The 23,725-nt window shown below is 36.9% G+C and overlaps 1 protein-coding gene across 1 annotated transcript; it reads left to right on the top strand.

Moving 5' to 3' along the window:
• Positions 1–19,981: 19,981 nt before the first annotated feature.
• Positions 19,982–20,679, top strand: LOC121977359 (transcription factor HEC3-like). The gene has a single exon (XM_042529941.1). It carries the CDS (start codon positions 20,038–20,040, stop codon positions 20,668–20,670), a length of 633 nt encoding a protein of 210 aa, XP_042385875.1. The 5' UTR covers positions 19,982–20,037; the 3' UTR covers positions 20,671–20,679.
• Positions 20,680–23,725: the final 3,046 nt, after the last annotated feature.

Below are 23,725 nucleotides of genomic sequence, written 5' to 3'. Positions count from 1 at the left end.
CAAGATTATGGTTTCCTCTCAAACTTATAGGAAAAAAAAATTAACACTGTTCATCTATTTTTTAAAAACAAATAAACAAAAAAAACAAAGAAGTAAGTTTCAGGATTGTACTGATGTCCATTTTTGGTGGTATATTTAAGTTTACCATTATAAACAGACTACTCTTTTGCTCAGAATTAACAAGTGTTGTTTCTCCCTTCGTTCGTGGAGGCAAACAAGCTGATGTGATTTAATTGTAGAGGTTCCCCGTCTCTAAATTGGGCATGTCTGTATCAATGTGGAATTATGTTTAATGTATATTGATCCGATTTGAAAATGTCATCACCACGATGATACGGTAGAGTAATTTTCTACATATAGTAATAAACATCAAAGGTTCATCGAGAGAGCCGATGAAATTTCTGTGATTCCTAAGTTAACATGGACCCCCTCTAGACCCCCTCCTCCTACCGTCACATTATGTAGGGAGAGAAGACTATTAATGTTGTCTTAAACCCTATTCAAACCTCATTAAAAGTTGTTTATAACTGATGTATCTTTTAATGCTAGTAACAGCTAAATGCCGGGAAATCAAAGAGTCAGCAACTTTGGGAGATCGGGAACTTGGTTGAATCAGCTCAGCTCGACCAATCGAAAATTATAGATACGTCACATGGAGGCTATGTTGACCGAGTCCTGGAGCATACTACATGGTCCATGTTTTGACCGAAACTTGACCTTGCCATATCTATATTGACCCAATCAAGGGCTTGTCAGATGGACCCTTAATTACTTCCATATCATAAGCATCCTCTTTAAGTTTAGTCAAAGGAGGGTGTAAGCTGACTGAATAAGTATTCTGTTCAACAACTGTTCGAGTCTGTGGTGTTGGGGTAATTTTCTTTGGTCAAGTTTGACCAGTTTGACTAAGCTTGAATTGAGTCAAGCTTGAGTCGGGATTTGAGTTTTGATGTTTGACAATATAAGGAGATTGCTGGAACAATCGTCCAGTTATGGAGATGGTCAAAGGGTTGACCAGGTTGATAAGAAGACAAGTCAAGTAGGTCAGGGATGATAGGAGACTTGACTGGGTAAGTCCTAACTGGAGGTTAGGCGTCTGGAAGTCCTAACTGAAAGTTAGGTAGTGGTAAAGTCATAGTGAGGAGCTAGACAGAAGAAAGTCATGGTGAGAAGGCAATTGGAAAGTCCAAGTGTGATCTTGGCAAAGGAGAAAGTCCTGGTGAGGAGCCAGACAATTGGAAAGTCCAAGTGTGATCTTGGCAAAGGGTGTAAGTCCAAGCATGTGGTCTTGGCAAGGTAAGTCCTAGTGTGACTTGGCAAGGAAAACTCGACAACTAGGATGAGGCCGAAGGAAGCTCTTGAAGGCAAGGCGTGAAGGATGGGGAGATATCCGAGGGACGCAAGGCTGATGGAGGAGGCTAGAAGGCTAGTTCGAGGTTGGTCGAGTGTGGCCAAATGCTAGGCATGGAGACTCAACAGGTCACGGTTGACCAGGAGTTGGGTTGGAGATTTTGGACTTGAGTTTGAGTCAAGTTCAGGCTGGTCAATTGATCGGGCGATCGATTGAACTAGGGTTTAATCGATCAGTGGATCGATTGGAGTGTGCTGTGAAGGAAGAAATGACCCAATCGATTGAGACCATAATTCGCGAGCACAGAGGCCTTCCCAATCGATTGGGCGATCGATTGGGAGCTGCCGATCGATCAGTCGATCGATTGGGCAGGGGAGTTCTCGCGTGATCGTGAGAACACAGAAAGCTTCTGAATCGATCCACCGATCGATTCAGATGTTCCCAATCGATCGGTCGATCGATTGGGATTCGACCGTTGGGCAGGATGCAGGTGATGGACGGCTGCGATGGAGCGGTGCTGACGTGGCAATCGATTGAGGATGGATTGGATCGATTGGGAGCACTGTTTAAAGCCTTGGCGGAGCGTTTTCTCTGTAGATCTTTACAATTTCTTCCTGTAGTTTTCTGCGATCTTCACCAGCGATTTCCTCTGAGTTTCTTGCCAGTTCTTGAAGGTTCTTGGAGTGCATCTCCAAGATTCAAGAAGTAACAACAACACACAGCAAGTAAGCAAGAAGAGTGTGTTTTCACTTGTATTTTTGTATTTCTCTTCTTGTGTGAGTTGTATTTGTGTGTTTGGGTTTGTACGAGACTTCTCCGCCTTCGTCTGCGACCGAGAAAGAGTATTTCATAGTAGAGGAGTGAGTTAGTGTGTGGATCCTTGGATTAGTCACCTCTTCTTGAGGTGGATACCAAGTAAATCCTACTTGTTAGCATTGTATAGTTTGTCTTCGAGTTGTATTCCGTTGCAAACCATCAAGACGAAGCAAACGACGCAAGCGCGCGACGAACCGCTATTCACCCCCCTCTAGCGGGCACAAAGGTCCCAACAATTGGTATCAGAGCGAGGTCGCTCTTCTACGGACTAACCGCCAAGAGAGCAAGAAGCTAGAGGAAGAAGAAGATGGAGAGTGAAGGACCTCTCGGATGGGACATCTGGATTCCACCTTCTACGACAAAGAGGACTTTAATTTTTAGAGGAACCGATTGGAGACTTGGTTCCAAATGGATTGGAGCCAATGGATGGTCTTGGAGGACCCATTTGAAGCTCCAATAGATAAGAAGGGGAAGCGCCTCCGACCTCGACATTGGACCGAGGAACAACGAGAACAAGCGGAGGCCGATAAGGAGGTAACTAAAATTTTGCTAAATTTATTACCTTCTAATATCATTGTGAGTGTAGGTGAATACACAAGTGCAAGTGATCTTTGGAAAAAGATCATTGCTTATCATGAGACCCCTACACAACTCTAAGGAGTGGAGGAGCCCAAGGAGAAGGGCTCATTGGTCCAAGAAAAGAAGGGCCAATCGAATGTTGACACGAGTGCAACATTCGAGGAAAAAAAGAAAAGGAGGAGAAGGAAGATGAGGAGAGATCATCCACATCTTCAAGAGAGGAAGAGGTGGAAGCATCCACATCCTCACGAATTGAAGAGGTGGAAGCACTCACACCCTCAAGAGGAGAAGAAGAAGAAGAAGATGATGATGCTACCTCCACAATTCAAGCTACATCAAATGGAGAATCAAGCATCATCTCTACAAGCAAAGGTATAGAAACTTCAATTGTAAATAACAAAAATCATATCATTTACTTTGAGTGTAGGGAGCATGGACACTACAAGAGCAAGTGCCCCAATTTGGCCAAGAAGAAGAGCCAAGTAGTACCCAAGGGTAAGGAGAAGCCCAAGGAGACAATCCCCACAACAAAGAAGAGCAAAGAACACATTGTGTGTTTCTTGTGTAATCAAAATGAACATTATCGAAGTCAATGTCCAAAGGAAAAGAAGTCGGTCAAGGTCAAAGGAGGAAGCACAAGTCTAGGGGGAACTTCCAAGGTAAAAACCAAGGTATCATTTAATGAACATATTCCTTTGACACATGATAAAAAGCATGCTAGAAATAACTTTTATCATTTTTATGCTAATTATCATGAGAATAGGAGGCATGATGACTTTAAGGATAAATATATTTCTCCTCATGCTAGAACTATCATACCTAAGATTAGGAAGGTAGATAACAATTTAGGCAATAACTCTAAGGATTTTAGATACATGCCTAAATATAGAAATGCTCATAGGGGTCAAGAAAAATCCAAACCTATAGATTTAATGATGAAAAATCAAGTCTTGAGGTCAAGACTTGATAACTTAGAGAGGACTCTAGCAAGAATGGAAAATATACTTAAGGGTCAAAATGAGCAAACTCTAGGGAGAGGTAGACAAGAGCCATCCAATGGCTATAGAGGTTTGAGATACAAACCTAAAGTCAAGAAGGATGTGACTTTCTTTCATAGAGTTCCATATAGCTATGAGACTAACCCTAGGTTTAGAGGTCAAGTCAAACATACTAGGGAAGGAATCCCTAAAAGTACTTTTGGCAAGACCAATGTGACTAAGACTTCCAAGAAGTCTAATAAAGTTACAAAGAAGGTCACAAGGGAGGTCATTCCTAGAGTTGACCTAGTAAAGGTGACTAAAGCTCCAAAAAGGTCAAATAAAGTCACAAAGAATGTTACAAGGGAAGTTAGCCCTAGAAATGACCTAGTGGAAGTGACCAAGGCTTCTAAGAAGCCAAGAAAAGTCCTTAGGAAGGTATCTAGGGAAGTTATTCCTAGTGAGTACCTAGAGCATCCAAGGAACATCAATAGGTATTGGGTTCCTAAGAGCATATTCTCTATACCCTAGATGAGTTTAGAGAATGTCAACTCTAATCGGAAGGGTAGTCAACCCAACCTTGATGAAGTTGGCACTTGGAAAGCATTTTCAAGGTTTTACTAACCTTTGAAAAAGAGAAGGATTAAGTGTTACTCTTTGAGAAGAGTAAAACATGCCAAAATTTGAGGAATTGAAATTAATCTAAAAAATTGGTACACCTAAGGAAACTATAAGAAATACCAAGTTAGGATTTTGGTATCTTCTTAGTGATTTAAGAGAAATCTAAGTGTTAATCTAAAGTGTTACTATTTGGAGGAGTAAAATGTGCCAAGTCTTGAGGAATTGAACTTAAATTTAAATTGACACAAATGTAAAAAGAAATACCAAGTTGGAAATTTGGTATTCTATTGAGGAGTTAAGGGAAAATTTAAACCTTAATCAAATTAATTACTTTTTGGAAGAGTAAGTTGTGTCAAACCTTGAGGAATCACATCAAAGGTAAGTTGACACACTTGGAAAAAGGATAAGAAATGTTTAATTGAGATATTAGTATGCTCTTAAGGGATTAAGAGCAAAATTAAGTCTCAATCTAAATATTTGATCCTTAAAGAGAGTGATATGTGCCAAACAAATATTTGAGGATTGAATTCTTAATTTCAATTGGCACAAATAGAAAAGGGATAAAAAAAAAATGCCAAGTTGGGTTTTGGCATTCCTTCAAGAGATAAGCAATCTAGGCTTAATTTTAAGGTTTTAGCTAAAGTTTAAGGATACTTAGATAGATTATCTAGGTATATTTTATTTATGCTAAAATGTCATGATTGATTGCATATTATATGTCATGACATCATGTGTTACATTCATTTTATTATGAAAAACACAAAAATACCATGTCATGTCATACATACATCATGTAGCTATAACATATTTTTTTCTTTTGAAAATTACTTATTTTGATGTATGCCATTGATCATCATGCATTATGTCAATTTTCTTGTAATTAAGGACAAAATGTATTTATCATGAATGGTAAATATCCCAATTAGTGGAATTATACCAAATGATATTCTAGGTGAATGATCATAAGTCTTATAATGCCTAGATAGGTATGCATGATCCCTTAGTTTAAGGCAAAACCAAATATACATCTCACAAGAACTATAAGGTGACTTGAATGTGTTTTAATACATGTTAGATACAAGTGAGATGTTAGGATGGTGAACAAAACTCAAGATGTTGATTTAGTGCATCTTGTTGAGTTTTAGGTTCATCAAAGCATATAGTCATGTGATTTCCAATCATTGGGAAAGCTAATGTACAAGTCATGTGCATTGAGCCAAAGAACATGATTGGATATTGGTTTTGAAAATGATTTTAAAGTACTTTTTGAAAACCTTGATGAAGACTATCTTTTGATAGTAATCATCATTGAATAGTTAGACACAAACTTGAAGAAAACACTAAAGTTTTTACAAGTTTTCAAAGTTGTGTTAATATTTGAAAATAGAAAGTATTTTCATAGAAAACTATTTTTCCTTGATAAAGTATACCCTAAATAATGACCACATGAGTTTTCATGATTTTTAGATTTTTGTAGAATTTTTAGGGAGTTTCTGAATTTCGCTGAAACTAGATTTCAGAGAAATCAGAAACCCAATCGATTAGCCAATCTATTGGATTGGGTTCAATCGATCAACCGATCGATTGGATTGGGTTCAATAGATCAACCGATCGATTGGGAAGCCAATTCCCACGAACAGAATAGTAGTGAATCGATCAGCCGATCGATTGACCCAATCTAGATCGATAAGTCGATTGATTCAGAGGGAATTTCTGCGAGCAGTAGCTTGCGGAATCGATCAATGGATCGATTGAAGTGATTTCAATCGATTGAGTCCCAACTTCAATCGATTGGGAAGTCTGATTTTATCTTGAAAAGCTTGATTTCAGCATTTCAAGTCACTTCGAGTCCCGTTAACCACTCCAAACCCCTTGGAATACATTTGTATACATTTAGGGGGAGTTTTTCATGATGAAAACAAGTATGGATTGGTTAAGAGAAATCAAAGTGAAGTTTATGATAAGGTTTAGTTTCAATTCTGAATTTTGAAACCTTAAAACTTCAAGTTTGGATTTTCAAGGGTCATTAACCATTCCTAACCCTTTGGAATATATTTGTATACACTTAGGGGGAGTTTTCATGATGAAAACAAAGTATGGTTTGGTTAATGTCGACTTAGGTGAAGTTTAGGTTGAGGTTTAGTTTCATTATTGAATTTTGAATCTCAAAACTTCGAGTTTTGGTTTTCCTAATTATTTAGGAACCTCAAGTCATTGTTGATGCAATGATAGAAGTTTGACCATATTTTTAAGGGGAGTTACTCTTTGAAAACATAAAAATCTTTTCAAAGACCTTAGAAGGGGGTTAACCCTTCATGATGAATTAATACTCAGGGTCGAGTATTGGGGAGCAATGGAAGATTGGTTATCTTCATTGCTAGGATGATAAATGCTCTCGGATGAGCATTGTGGAGTAGATTACTGCTCAAGGGGGAGCATTGGGTTAATGAAGGGGATCAGACCTTCATTGGTAAAGTGAAAAATGCTCTTGGATGAGCATTGAGAAGAAGATTACTGCTCAAGGGGAGCATTGAATACAATGAATGGGGAGTTTCATTGGGAAGTTGATGCATGCTCTAGGATGAGCCTTGTGAAGTGAAGTAGAGTTCAAGGGGGAGCTTTGGCGACAATGAAGACTATGAAATCTTCATTGTGGGGTTGTTAACAACATATGAGGTTGTAAACAACAAAGAGTTTGTTTTCTGGTTTTGATGTGTGACAAAGGAGGAGAATTGAAAGTTAAGTTAGGCCTTCATCTCAAGCAGGGGGAGTTTGCCCTTTAGGAAAGGGAGAGAATGAAGGAAACATTCATTCATGCTTTATCATGGAGGTAAGGCTATGAGATTTAGCTTTAGAGTAAAGAAGAGGTTAAGGCTATGAGATTTAGCCTTGGTGTAAAGAAGAGGTAAGGCTATGGGATTTAGCCTTGTGATAAAGAAGAGGTTAAGACTATGAGATTTAGCCTTGGTGTAAAGAAGAGGTAAGACTATGAGATTTAGCCTTGTGATAAAAAAGAGGTTAAGGCTATGAGATTTAGCCTTGGTGTAAAGAAGAAGTTAAGGCTATGAAATTTAGCCTTGGTATAAAGAAGAGATTAAGGCTATGAGATTTAGCCTAACTTAGAGTTATTGTCAAATATCAAAAAATGGGAGATTGTTGGAGCAATTTCCTTTGGTCAAGTTTGACCAGTTTGACTAAGCTTGAGTTGAGTCAAGCTTGAGTCGGGATTTGAGTTTTGATGTTTGAAAATATAAGGAGATTGACAATATAAGGAGATTGCTGGAGCAATCGTCCGGTTATGGAGATGGTCAAAGGGTTGACCAGGTTGATAAGAAGACAAGTCAAGTAGGTCAGGGATGACAGGAGACTTGACTGGGTAAGTCCTAACTGGAGGTTAGGCGTCTGGAAGTCCTAACTGGAAGTTAGGTAGTGGTAAAGTCCTAGTGAGGAGCTAGGCAGGAGAAAGTCCTGGTGAGGAGCCAGGCAATTGGAAAGTCTAAGTGTGATCTTAGCAAAGGAGAAAATCCTGGTGAGGAGCCAGGCAATTGGAAAGTCCAAGTGTGATCTTGGCAAAGGGTGTAAGTCCAAGCATGTGGTATTGGCAAGGTAAGTCCTAGTGTGACTTGGCAAGGAGAACTCGACAACTAGGATGAGGCCAAAGGAAGCTCTTGAAGGCAAGACGTGAATGATAGGGAGATATCCGAGGGACGCAAGGCTGATGGAGGAGGCTAGAAGGCTAGTTCGAGGTTGGTAGGGTGTGGCCAAATGCTAGGCATGGAGACCCAACAGGTCACAGTTGACGTGGAGTTAGGTTGGAGATTTTGGACTTGAGTTTGAGTCAAGTTCAGGCTTGTCAATTGATCGCGACTGATTGAACCAGGGTCTAATCGATCAGTGGATCGATTGGAGTGTGCTGTGTGGAAGGAATAGCCCAATCGATTGGTCGATCGATTGAGACCATAATTCATGAGCACAAAGGCCTTCCCAATCGATTGAGCGATCGATTATTGGGAGCTGCCGATCGATCAGCCGATCGATTGGGCAGGGGAGTTCTCACGTGATCGCGAGAACATAGAAAGCTTCTGAATTGATCCACTGATTGATTCAGATGTTCCCAATCGATCGGTCGATCGATTGGGATTCGACCGTTGGGCAGGATGCAAGTGATGGACGGTTGTGATGGAGCGGTGCTGACGTGGCAATCAATTGGGGATGGATTGGATTGATTGGGAGCACTGTTTAAAGCCTTGGCGGAGCGTTTTCTCCGTAGTTCTTTGCGATTTCTTCCTGAAGTTTTCTGCGATCTTCACCAGCGATTTCCTCCAAGTTTCTTACTAGTTCTTGAGGGTTCTTGGAGTGTATCTCCAAGATTCAAGAGGCAACAACAACACACAGCAAGTAAGCAAGAAGAGTGTGTTTTCACTTGTATTTTTGTATTTCTCTTCTTGTGTGAGTTGTATTTGTGTGTTTGAGTTTGTACGAGGCTTCTCCGCCTTCGGCTGCGACCGAGAAGGAGTATTTCATAGTGGAGGAGTGAGTCGGTGTGTGGATCCTTGGATTAGTCACCTTTTCTTGAGGTGGATACCAAGTAAATCCTACTTGTTAGCATTGTATAGTTTGTCTTCGAGTTGTATTCCGCTACAAACCATCAAGACGAAGCAAATGATGCAAGCGCGCGATGAACCACTATTCACCCCTCCCTCTAGCGGGCACAAAGGTCCCAACATGTGGTTTAGTACCTATAGGTTGAGTTGAAAGGGAGGACCACAACATATATTTGAAAATATAATACATGTGAGCAGACATGGTGTGAAGACAATAAATAGAAGTCTATCGAGGCTTTAGGAGAAGTATTAATCCATGACTGAGTTCTAGTTAGGGGAATAAGTGGCGACTTCAACCCTGATAGAGGAAATGCTCAATCAACGATAATGTCTGAGTCGGGAGAGAATAACTTGATCCGCGACAATGTTTGAGTCAAGAGAGAATAATAAGATTGATTTAACGAATCCTGAGTACCTGTGGAGTCAAAGAGTTAACAACTCGATCTGTGATTATGTCTGAATCGAGAGAGAATAGTAAACACAATCCAAAGACTTCTGAATACTCGCGAAGTTAGAGATATAATAACTTGATATGCAACTATGCTCGAGTCAGGAGAGAATAACTCAATCCACAACTATGTCCGAGTCAGAAGAGAATAATAAAATCGATCTAACGACTCTTGAGTACTCGTGGAGTTGGAGAGAGAATAACTCTATTCAGTTTGGTCCTTTCAAGATCAACTATAATACTCAGAAGGAGAAATGAAAAATAAGCAAACTGATCAGTATGTGTGATCAGGAAGAAGAAAGACTTAAGGCAGAGACACCTGATAGTGCCTACTCTACCACTCAACAACAGGGCAAGAAACATAAACTACATAGAAAGGACAAAAGACATGTGAAGAAAAATAATGACGGAAATAAGGCAAAGACTTCAGGCTCCAAGACTCGCAAATGCAATTTTTGTCGCAAGACTACTCATTTTCAGAAGGATTGTCCAAAATTCAAGGAGTGGTTAGCTAAAAAGGGTAAAATGTCTAGTTATGTTTGTTATGAATCATTTCTTGCAAATGTTCCTACTGATACATGGTGGATTGATAGTAGTGCTTCTGTACATATTACTTGTTCATCGCAGGGATTTCGTCTCACAAGGAAGCTAAATAAAGGAGAACGCAACGTTTTGGTTGGAAATGAAAATAAAGTTCCAGTTGAAGTTGTAGGAACTCTCCCTTTGGTTTTGGAGAGTGGTTTCAAGCTAGATTTATTTGATATTGTTTATGTTCCCAGTATTACAAGAAACCTTATTTCAATTTCTCAACTTGTCGCTCATGGTTATTCTGTCTTGTTCGAGAATAAAGATTTTACCATTTCGTTAAACAATAAAATTGTTGGTTCTGGTATTTTAGAGGGAGACCTCTTTAAATTATATTTAAATGCTTCTTCTATGAATATATTGGAATCCATGCATGAAAATTGTACAGCCCAAATCAGCAACAAAAGAAAATTAATGGATGAGAATTCTTCAATACTATGGCCATATATCTTGGGACAGAATGCAACATCTAATTAAAGATGGAATACTTCATTCATTAGATTTCTTTAATTTCAACACATGTATTAAGTGTATTAAAGGAAAATTTGCACAAAGGGACAAACATGAAGCCACCAGAAGTAATGGACTATTAGAACTGATTCATACTGATATCAGTGGTCCTAATACTCTTGGTATTCATGGGCATCGCTATTTCATCACCTTTATTAGCGACTACTCTTGTTATGGATATATTTATCTTCTTCGTGAAAAATCTGAAGCACTCCAGGTTTTTAAGGATTATAAATCTGAAGTTGAAAACCAACTTGATCGAAAGATTAAAGTGGTTTGATCTGATAGAGGAGGAGAATATTATGGAAGATTCTCCAACTTAGGTCATAATCCTGGACCTTTTGCCTTATTTCTAAAAGAATGTGGCATTATTACTCAGGTTTCTATGCTAGACACGCCTCAGCAAAATGACGTCGCTGAGAGACGTAATCGTACCCTTATGGATTTGGTACGAAGTATGATATGCCAAACTTCTTTACCTAAGTATCTTTGGGTTGAGGCTCTTAAGATAGCTATGCATATACTAAATCGTGTTCCTACTAAAGCTACGCCTAAAACCCCTTATGAAATATGGGCGTAAAGGAAACCAAATATTGGGTATATGCGTGTATGCAGATGTCCTGCAGAGGCTAAAATTTACAACCCCAATGTATGAAAGCTTGATCCTAAGACAATAAGTTGCTATTTCATCGATTATCCAGAACGTTCAAAGGGTTATCAATTTTATTGTCCATCACATACCACAAGAATAATCGAAACTAGACATGCAATTGTTGGTTAGTCCTAGGAAAACGTACCGGTTCTACTGTAAAAAATTTTGTACAAGTGTCAAACTTTTCCTTAAATAACCTATTGTGTTCTTTAGAAGTTAAATTAGAAATCGCAAACGGAACTTAACATCATTGATTCCAAATTTAACTTATCTATTCTTAATGATTTAGATTTGAATCGCAAGCGGAACTTAACACTATTGATTCAAATCCACCTACGTTATTAATTCCATTAAATATTAATTTTTAAAATTGGCTTCCAGGACTGCATGGCGAGGCACATGACCTTCTTGGATATGAGAGCAACCACCACCGCCTAGATAAAGCCTTTTAAGGAAAGCTAATATTTAATTTCCTTAAATAACTCTAGGTTAACCAAAAAAAATAATCGAATCACAAATTCGAAAAACAAAGAAAACACAAACTCAAAAAATAAATTCAAAAAACTAAATCTAATGTCTCTTGTGTTTGGAATTTATATAAAGAAAAATAACTAGTATGATGCGGAAGAAAATTACTAGTTATACCTTCTCTTTGTATGTTAATGACCTCAAGATCTTCTGCCGTATTCCTCACCTCGTCTTGGACGTCGTGTGGGCGACGATCCTCCAAGATGAACACCACCCAAAGAGCTTTCTTCTTCCTCCTCTAAAATCCGGCCACTACCACCAATTTAGGAACCAAAGAGAGCTAGGGAAAGGAAAGGGGAGAGATCCGGCCATCATGAGAGAGCACAAGCAAGAGACAAGAATTAGATGCCTCCTTCTTCTTCTTCTTCTTCTTCTTCTTCTTCTCCTCCTCCTTGTATCCGGCCACTTAAAAGAACCACAAGTAATATGTGGCCGGCCCTAGCATGATAAAGAGCTAGGGGCCGACCCTAAGGAGGAGACTAGAGAGAAGAGAGAAAAAGAATTCATTAACCCATGAAGCCTCTCCTCCCCTTCTTTTATAATACTTGCCCAAGGCAAATAAGGAAAAACTTTTTTACAAAAAATTAAAATCTTCCTCATGTTTTTCCTTTTCCCTTTTCTTTCCTTTTGATTGAATCAATCACCAATCATAGATTAGTTTTAATTTGATTGAATGATGATTTAATCCTATTGGCTAGCCCCTTGCTTGGGCACCAAGCAAGAAAGGGTGGCCGGCCCCTATAAGGAAGGAAATATATTTTTTTTATAAAATTTTACAAGAAGAAAATCCTCTTATAAAATTTTACAAGCTTTCTTTCAATTTCCTAAAGTAGGAGTTAAAAAAGGAAAGTTTTAAAAATTAAAATCATGTTTTAAAATTTAAAACTTATCTTATAAAATTTCCTTTTTTAACACGGTGATAGAAAATTTAAATTTTAAAACTTCTCTTCCTTTTTTTTCTAAACCATGAGGATGGTTAAAAAAGGAAAATTTTAAAACTTTTAAACTTTCTTTTAAAATATGTGGTTTAATTCAAATAAAGAAAGTTTTTAAATTTAAAATCTCTCTTTTAAAACTTGTAGTTTTCTACAAAGAGAAGATTTTAAAAATTCAAAAACACCCCCTCCTTGTTTGAATTATTGTGGCCGACCCCTTCTTGATTGAGCACCAAGCAAGGGGCCGACCCCCTTAAGAGGATATGATGGCCGACCATTGCTTGGTCACCAAGCAATGGACTGGCCCCCTTCTTGGACACCAAGATGGGCCTTTCTTTGGATGGACTTGAGACTTTAATGATGCTACGACAGGGACCTAGAGGAGAAATTGATTTTGACCTTCCGATGAGCTTGATTATCCCGTGTTCGCCCCGAACACACAACTCAAGTTCATCGATAATAACTCATTCCACTAGAGAGTTATTATCGCACTACTGCACCAATCCCAAATTACATTATGGGCTCCTTCTTATCATGAGTGTGTTAGTCTCCCTGTGTTTAAGATAACGAATGTCCACTAATTAAGTAAGTTACTGACAACTTACTTAATTAATATCTAGCTCCAAGAGTAGTACCACTCAACTTCATTGTCATGTCGGACTAAGTCCACCTGCAGGGTTTAACATGACAATCCTTATGAGCTCCTCTTAGGGGCATTCTCAACCTTGATAACTAGGACACAGATTCCTTCTATAATCAACAACACACACTATAAGTAATATTATTTCCCAACTTATCGGACTTATCTAGTTAAATCTCATCCATTGATAAGTCAAAGAAATAAATACTAAATATATGTGTTTGTTATTATATTAGGATTAAGAGCACACACTTCCATAATAACTAAGGTCTAGTTCTTTTATAAAGTCAGTACAAAAAGAACTTACCTAAAATGGTCCTACTCAATACACTTGGAGTGTATCAATGTAATTTATTAGTTAAGATAAACTAATACTTAATTACACTACGACTACCTTAACGGTTTGTTCCTTTCCATCTTAGTATCAACAACTTTTTATAATTTATAAAGAACCGACAATATGATCTTTTGTGTGTGACATCACACACAATGTTGTCTACTATATAAATTAATTGAACAAATTACATTTAACAAATAAATATAAATATTGACCACTGTGATTCTTTATGTTTAAATAAATGTTTATACAAAAGCTAGGCTTTTAGTATACACTCTAACAGCGATATTTTTAGAAGATGTTGGTAATTGTGGTGATAGCACGTCTTGCAAAAATATTCTTGAAGAGGAACGTGAAATTTTAAATGTTCCCATTATTTCAAGAGATTTGATTATCCCTAATTCTGTGGGAGAATCATCAAATAATGAGACGATGCCTAATGTTTCAGACCATGTTGATGAACCTTCTCCTATTATTGTTCATGACCCACCTTTACGAAGGTCAGAACGAGTAAGAAAGTCAACTACTCTTGATGACTTTATCTATTTCGATGGTTGTGACAATTCTATTGGGAATGATCCCATATCATTTAATGATGTAATGACAGGCGACCAAACACCTCAATGGCTTGAAGTCATGAACGAAGAGTTGACATCAATGAAATTAAATAATGTATGGGACCTTGTAGACTTACCTCAAGGATTCAAACCGATAGGTTATAAGTGGGTTTTTAAAACCAAATTGAATCCTCAAGGAAATGTCGAACGGTACAAGGCTCGTTTGGTTGCTAAAGAGTTTACGCAAAAAGAATGTATTGATTATAATGAAACCTTTTCACTCGTGTCTAAAAATGATTTGCTCCGTATAATTATGGCCCTTGTAGTGTATTTTGACTTAAAGCTACATCAAATGGATGTCAAAACTACATTCCTTAATGGTGACTTGCATGGAGATATTTATATGACGCAACCAGAAGGATTTTTGGTTGAGGGCAAGGAGCAAATGGTATACAAATTTAAGAAATCCATTTATGGTCTTAAGCAACCATCTCGATAGTGGTATTTGAAGTTTCTAGAGGTGATCAGCAAATTTGGTTTCAAGGAGAACGTTGTCGACCAATGCATTTTTATGCAAATCTGTGGGAGCAAATTTATTATTCTCGTACTGTATGTGGATGATATTTTACTTGCTTGTAATGATTTAGGCATGTTATGAGAGACAAAAGATTTTCTATCAAGTAAATTTGATATGAAAGATCTCGATGAAGCATCTTATGTTATAGGCATTGAAATTCATCGGGATAGATCTCGTGGTATGTTGGGTCTATCTCAAAGAGCCTATATTGAAAAGGTTCTAAAAAGATTCAACATGCATAATTGTTCTTCCATAGTTGCACAGGTCTATAAAGGCGACAGTTTCAGTTTATCACAGTGTCCTAGGACCCCATTGGCACTTAATGAGATAGAGCAATTTCCTTACGCATCTGCTGTAGGAAGTCTAATGTATGTTCAAGTGTGTACTCATCTAGATATCACATATATTGTTGGCATGCTTGGTCGATACCAAATTAATTCAGGAATAGATCATTGGAAGAATGCCAAGAAAGTTATGTGATACTTATATGGTACAAAAGATTTCATGCTCATTTACAGGAGATTAGATTTTTTGAGACCATTGGATATTCTGATTCTGACTACGCAGAATGCCTCAATACTAGAAAATCTACATCTGGATATATTTTTATGTTATCTAGAGCACCTGTTTCATGGAAAAGTACAAAGCAGACTATTACATCTTCTACCATGGAAGCAGAATTTGTAGCCTATTATGAAGTGTCGTGCCATGCTAAATGGATTAAAATTTTTATCATGGGGCTTCAAGTGGTGAATTCTATATCCAAACCATTGAAAATATTCTGCGACAACCAAGCTACCGTATTCTTTTCTAAGAGCAACAAGTCAAGTAGTGCTTCCAAGCATATTGACATTAAGTACCTTGTTGTGAAGGAAATGACCCAAAATGAGTTAATATCCATTGAGCACATTAGTACTAGTGCTATGGTGGTGGACCCATTGACAAAAGTCTTGCCTCCCAAGATGTTTCCCAAGATGTTTCGCGAGCATGTGCATAACTTGGGACTTTTTGCAAGTTTTAATTTTGGGAGGGCATTTATTTGATTTGGATATTGATTTGTGATTACATTTGTAATGTTTTGGATCCTATTTATGATCATATGATTTATTTCTTTTTTTTGTGCATTAACGTTAAACATTATTATAAATAAATCACTGAAGGACCACTTGTGTTTATTGAACCATAACATCGACAATGTAAGATTGTGAGTTAGGAACGAATCTATTACATATAATTTTAGATCTCGGCCTATATCTTATTAAACATTTAGATGATGTGGATTATTAAGGATATAATGTTACCGATATATTAAACTCATTTTGAAGCTAATTATAATCTTTGGTGAAGTGGGAGAATGTTGGATTCGACAGGGTCCAATTCATGATATTGGCCTACAGATTATAATTATTGGGTATTCCTTAATAATTTATTTAATTAGCCCAATTACTAAAGTCTTGATAGATGGACTAGTGATTGCATTTTTTATTGGGTCAGTCCCACCTCTTGCTCTACCTATTAAGAATTAGGGTTTGTTGTTATTATAAATAGGCGCTTAGGTCTAGCCTATTTGGATGCTTCTTATATACTCTTACACATGAAGGCTTACGGCACCCCTAAAAAGTACATACGGGAATCCATCTCCCCTCGTAGAGTGAAAGAGATGAAGATCGAACCTTCAATTATGTCGGCGCTCAACGCAGGTAATTCTTATTCTCTAAATTCATTCATATACTTGATAAGATCCATTTTACGATAAAAATCTTGATTATGAGATCAAGCTTATATCACATTCTACCGTCTTAAAATATATCTTACAAAATGATGATATTTCAACTACCGGTATTTGAACCCATAAATCATGGTTTGGCATATCATGGTCTAGCAAAATTTTCTTTTAGCGTAATTAATTAAAAATTTTCATCACAGATAGAAACATGCATAGTCCAATAGTCCTAGCTGGACGGTTAAATGGCAGGAATTAGTACGTTAACAACTTATATTTAGATGAGATTTTTTTTTATTTAAAAAAAACCATTGTTGACTTGATGTGGATGAAAAAGGTATTCTTTATTTTATTGGAAGCAATAACTATACAACAATCAACAATTGAGGTTGAAAATAAAAATTCTGTACCATCTTAAATTTCGCTGAGGGAGATGGAGAGATGGATGAAATGCTAAGTTGATGTGAGGATTGATAGTAGTCCGATGCTTTGCGAGTATATTGAAGGCATGGAGAGTATGGGTAAGGTGGCTCTTTGATCTGTACAGGGCTAATTTACCTATTGGATGCAATCTAAGATGTGATGAAGGTTCAAATGGGAGGACGCAGAGGTCAAGAATGTCGCGGTTAATGATAACCACATGGTAGAATCCATGAACAAGATGGCAGAGAAGAGTAGGATGAGATGACTCAGAAGGTAACCATCAGAGATTATTTGGCGACATGCCCTACAAACAGAACCAGAATAGAAACTTCCATGGCTAGCTATCTGAGATCAATTTGTGTCATGTCCTACCAACAGACTTGAACCAGAATAGGAACTTTGATGGCAATCTGTCATCACTAGTGCAATTTTTTGAGCTCATTTAGATAAAAAAAATATCATCCAAACAAATGAAGCTTTAAATGACATGATAGAGCAAAGGTAATTAGGGTTAAGTAAAAGATCAGTTAAATTGAATTAACCTACCGAATCAATCAAATTTAGGAGTTTGGTTTGGTTAATTCGGAAATTCATATTTTTTTAATGAAATATCAACTTTTTGGTTCGATTTTAAGATCTACAAATCAATTAAACCGATTAAACAAAAATTTTACTACTATATTGTAAGCAGTCATTAGTGTAACTGAATTGAACCGCAACTACCCAACTTAGCTTGATCGATGATTTGACTAAATATCAATCGATTAATGATGTCATCAATTGACTAATCAATTAATTCAATAACCGATCAAATTAATTGATTTTATATCAATTCTGTTTATTCGATTTTGATACAAAATTCGGTTGGTTGGTTTGTCTAAAAAAAGAAATTGGTTTAATCAATTTTAATTTGTTCGGTTTGATCATTTCAATTTTAAATCAATTACTCACACTAAGTTAACACTTGAATAGAAAGAAAATAAAAATGGGTGACAGATGGACGTGGGACCCGCTGGGTGACAGATTCCCCTTTTACTACGTATTTATATTATTTATTGAGAAGCATATTTTAGGTGGATAATTAATTCTATAGCGTATATTATCACTTCCACCTTTTACTACGTATTTATATTTTTTTACTCCATCTGGAATATCACTTGCATCTAATCAATATAATATTTATTAAGAAGCATATTTTAGGTGGATAATTAATTTTATAGCGTATATTATCAACTGATACCCTATATTATCAACTGATGTTTTAATTATATTTAACCTAATTTAACTTTAATAGATTCAAATCCAAATACGCATCCATATTTTCAAATAAAGTCGAAGTAAGTCAAAAATAATTCGCGCCTTAATCCTAGTATAGAAGAAATAAAGCATGCATGTGAATAAATTTAAGTGCTATTTAATTATATTTAGAAATAGACAAAATAAGGATTTATCCATTAATAATATAGCTTTTTTAATAAACCTCTAACTCCTACCGTCTATCTTAATATTGTGGCCCATAATGAGGCCCAAATCCAAAAAGGAATATTAGGCCCAACTTTTTTCCTTCTATATAGTTTGAAATTGAAGGACAAAATATAACTAAATTGATTGAATTGGAAAATAAATTAATACATAAAAACTAACTGTGTTCTTTAAATTTTTTTTTTTTTTGTTTTTTTTGCCCATCCCTGTGCATTTCCTTGAGTCATCTAATCATGCTCAACACACATTTTGGTAGTCTGGAAGGTACACAATCAAATTAGAGCCTAACATTTAATTCAGTGCCAGAAATCGTACTACAAACAAAGCCCTTCTTTTCTGTGCCCATTTTCCCTCTCATTTTCAAAGACGAACAGAAAGTAAAGCGAAGCTGCATGCCATTTTTTACCTTGAAACGTTTCTTAGCTTAACAAGGTGAAACCCTAGAAAAGTGGAAGACATGAACGTACATTACCTTTCTCATCTATATCATATTTGTCCCTGTTCGTGCATGCATGGGCCAATAAAGTGTGGTAGCTGTAACCTCCTTTGATGAACTTAGCACGGAAGGCTATATTTTACGTAGAACAAGAGTATATTTATTTGTTTTCACGTGCACGTGCTTGCAAGTTTGCTCGTGAATCATATGAATGATAGAGCAGACAAGGCCCTTCTTATATTGTCTATTTAATTTATTTTAGATTTGCTGCTTGATTATACATCTTCCTTCAATTTAATTATGTGACAAAAAATTAGTTTAAAAAGACATAAAGTGATCGAAGTAAAGGTCCCAGACAACTTGCTCATATAAAAAAAAACGTTATCCATGCGCGTGTAATCACTGTCATGTTCCAGTAGATCACTGGTCCTGTGTTTAAGATAAGGTTAGGTTTCAATATCCTACTAATTGTTTCCTGGATTCCGACGATCTTAATTATATTACTGTTAATCTAATTACTATAAGAGTGATCATGCCCTCAAGCTATGATGCAGTGGCAGGATAACCAGTTAAGTATTCATAGTTTAATCCATAATTATGACGAATTTGTAGAAATTTTTATAATCTCACTACTCATAAAATATAATATTACCTTAAAATAACTTTAAAAATTATAAAAAAAATTCATTCTAGTCGGCTAAAATCTAATCATTTAACATTACACTCTAATTAATCAGATTTGGTTGTTGTGCATATATAAATTCCTAGAAACTTCACTTTCAATCGAAACTTTAACATCAATAATACCATGGAAATATTCGCTGCACAGCATTCGTCATGCACACATGAAATAAAGAGATCCAGAGATCTCTGATCTCTCTAGAGATGTGTAAAAGCCTGCAATCATTCACGAGGAGCACAGCCTGTACCCTTTCATCATTTGAACTCGCACACCAATATCAATTATATATTATTCCATATTCAATTATTATTCATATTCTATTCCCCTCGCCATACTCAATTCACTAAACTAATTAAATAAAAGTCAAAAACATATATATTTTTTTCTTCAAATATTAATTAAAACTTAATTATATATATATATACATATACCCCGTCATCCTACGTCCTCACCTCATCATATATTCCATCCATGCGCCAATCTCTTTAATCTGTTTATTTATTTAAACTCTTCCTGATCTGTTCTTCCATTTCGCCCATACTCGACTCTGTGATTGCTTCTCTTGTTCGAATTTATGGACAATGTCACCCACAATTTCTGGGATCGTCATCATCATCCAGCTGAGATCATGAGCATGGGGAAGGACCAGGCGACGACGGCGCTTTGGGATCATGACCTATTATTTCAGCATCCGTATCACCACCAGCTGTCCCATGGCTACGTGGAGACGGAGCGTTATGATGAAGGAGGAGGAGAGGAGAAGGAGCTGGGAGAGGAGGACGAGGAAGAAGAGTTGGGAGCGATGAAGGAGATGATGTACCGGGTGGCGGCTATGCAACCGGTGGACATCGACCCGGCCGCGGTGGCGAAGCCGCGACGGCGCAACGTGCGGATCAGCGACGACCCGCAGAGCGTAGCGGCGCGGCACCGCCGGGAGCGCATCAGCGAGCGGATCCGCATCCTGCAGCGTCTTGTCCCCGGCGGTACCAAGATGGACACCGCCTCCATGTTGGACGAGGCCATCCGCTACGTCAAGTTCCTCAAGCGACAACTCCACTGCCTTCAGTCGAACCCTCCGCCTGCGCCGCTTCCGGCGCAATTCGCGGTCGTCGTCGGTCTCTCCTCTTCTTCGTCTTCTTCCTCATCCTTCTCGTCCGGCGCCGTGGGGAGACTGCAAGGGCTTGGCGGCCATCTAATGATGCACTAATTTTATTAATGGAGGTATTTTGATATATTAATGAAGGTGTAATAATTAATATGATTAATTAATTAAGAGGGTGAATATATATCCATATGCATGAATGGCTACTTAATTTGGTCCATCTAATGCTATGCTATTATATTATATATTATGATCGATCTAATGTAGCAAATATTTACTTTTTGCAGTGTTCTTGTTTTGTGGATTATAGTTTGTTATATATATATATATATTAGTTGACTTTGGGCTTTTAAATTAATGATGAGGAAGCTTGCCTTTGACTTACTTAATTATATAACCATATAATTAGAGCAGCACTTGCATCATTTGTTTAATTAATTTTATATATTAGTCTTCATCTAATAAATATACACAACTCTCTTTCATGCATTTTTTTTTCACAATTCATTATTCTTTTTCTGGTACTCATTAGCTCCAAAGTATGTTCTTAAAATTAATTTAAAAATTAGCCAAAATGATCAATCGCATTGATAATTAAGTAATTAGGGTCGATCAAATATATATTACATGAGATTTAATATATATATAAAGTAGATTAATTAAGGGGCATAGATATTATAATTAGAATACAATAACTCATCAGAAAATAACGTGGAATTTCTCATGTAAAGAGATCATTTCCAAGAAGACACGAAGTAAATAACAAAATGACAGTGCATCCAACGTATGCAATTGAGCAGCATTGATTTTCGGACAGCCAGTGAGATGCGGGCACAGACCAATCATGCAACTAAATTAATTGATGTTGTTCCATGTCGATATACTCAGATCGAACCCTCTCTGTCTCTCTGGTCCTCCATTTATCTATGGATTGCAGCTGTAGGAGCTCTTTTGAAATCAAAGAAATTATTAGCTTGCCTTTCGGATTAGACAGGTGTTGGGAATATTTACTGTGTTACCAAAATGAACTTGTTGCTATATTAATAATGATTATATATATATATATATATTCAAGTACATTTTTGATGAATTTTACTGTACTGTGAATCTCACTACACTTGCTTGGGCGGCGGATATTTCTTTCGCGTATGAAGAAATTCTTCATCTGAGATTAAGCTTGTTCAACAGTAAACACTTGATAATATATATTGAATGATCAGTACGCAAACTCCACCCCAGCAGCTTGCATATAGAGGTTGATGTGCCAAACGGACCAAGCCAAATGAGGGGTAGCACTGTCTGATCCAACAAGACAAGACCATTCTTTATTGATCCTGCACCTAGACGGTCGGAGGGAGATCCACTGATGTCAAGACAGGAGTGTTGGCTGCTACTATTGAAGTCCGCAAAAGGGAGGAGGTCGAAAGGAGGAACTACCGTCTGTTTGAGCGCCTTAGGAAACACAAAAACTTCAAAAAAAAAAAAAAAAAGGGGTTAGAATGACGTTGAAATGCCTCAACGTTACCACTCCGACATTTAAATCAGAACCAATAGGGAGATAAAAGAAGAATGTAGGCAATAAATAATAGAGTTTTGGAGATAAACATACTTTCTTTTTCCTTTCTCTCTGCTAATCCCTTTTTATATTCTTCATCTTTTGTCTTCTATGTATTAATGTCAGATCTTTATGATTTTGATGGATTTTAACCTTCTCATATATTAATGATCAATAATTATCTGATGATGACTTTTGATCTTTTTCTATATTAATGATCAATGATCATTTAATGACTTTGGATCTTCTAACCGTTTGCCATTGATAATAGGTGTTTCAAGATATATTAATTATGCGTTTGGGGCTCTTGGTTATAACGAGAAAAGAATCTTATAAGCATTGTACAACCGATCAGGAAATCAGATATATGACTTTGGTTTTTACCACTTGGGTAACCCAATGCTTGCACCCTTACCCTGTCGGATCTCTCGAATGAGGTCTCGTTTGGCTGATCTAACTTAAGTAATGTACAAACGATTAAGTGACGCGCGGGTGGACAAGATTGGTCGAGAGCAGCATTGCCCTTGACACCTTACGCAGGTGATACTTGGGCGGGCTTAGCAGATCGGGAGTGGAGGCTCCACCATTCCCCCACATCATTTATAAATCACTACAAGAAAAAAACTAATAGACAACGCTTTTAAATCGTTGTCTATGTGGCTGAAAAAGCGTTGTTAAAAGCACTGTTGTTAAAAGTCTGCTCAAAGACAACACTTTAAAAACATTATCGTTTGTAGCAAAGATAACGCTTTTACAACGCTTTAAAAGCGTTGTTGTTTTGGCAAAGACAACACTTGTGCAACACTTTAAAAACGTTGTCTTTTTAAAATAAAAAAAAAATCTATTTACAAAATTATTTTTTTTATATTTACAAAACTATTAATTTTCTTTTACCATGTCTAGATTCGAATTTGACATATAAAATAATATTAATTAGCTCGGCTAATGATTTCAAACTCGTACCAAAACAATAGAATTCAATTATAAAGTATTAGTATTTACAGGAGAATTCAACTATACACAAAGATTAAATAGTTCTATTTCAAAGTAGATAGTGACATTCGAATTTAAAACAAAAAAAAGCACAAAATAGCTAGTCGACCTCGAAGACAACGATCTGCATGCTTACTTCTACTAGATATACTGATCAAAAAGGATTGTCGGCTTGAGACTGGGAGATAACCTACACTGAACTCTTTTTTCAAGAAGTTAGTCTGCATCCTGAAAGACATGAGGTTTTATCAAATATAACCAGCAATGCTTGGAAGAAAGGACACCTAGTAAGCATTCTCCAACTCTCATGTCATTAGACATGAAATGCTGGATCAGTGCCTTCATTACGAAAAGGGGAAGCATCCCGGCCACAAGGACACCTAGAAGCATAGCCAAAATAGTCCAGTCCTCATTACGTTAAAGACGACCCTGTATGCAAATGCAAGGTGCAATAACGTTAGAGCAATCATAGAAATCAACGCATCGATACAAAAATTTCACTTTGTCAAACAAATTTAAGTTCTTAATTACTTTATAATATAATCTTGCGATGAGTTTGTGGAAAACAGACGTACCAGTAACCCGGTAGAAATCACACGGAGTCGATGATAA

Source organism: Zingiber officinale, chromosome 4B (assembly GCF_018446385.1).
Source record: "Zingiber officinale cultivar Zhangliang chromosome 4B, Zo_v1.1, whole genome shotgun sequence".
Classification (NCBI taxonomy): Eukaryota; Viridiplantae; Streptophyta; class Magnoliopsida; order Zingiberales; family Zingiberaceae; genus Zingiber; species Zingiber officinale.
Note: the sequence above shows the minus strand (reverse complement) of the source record. Positions and strands in the feature narration are given on the sequence as shown.

Bases quoted from the DNA above. Each gene is read 5' to 3' on its own strand.
- LOC121977359 (XM_042529941.1), top strand. From the start codon at position 20,038: ATGGACAATGTCACCCACAATTTCTGGGATCGTCATCATCATCCAGCT.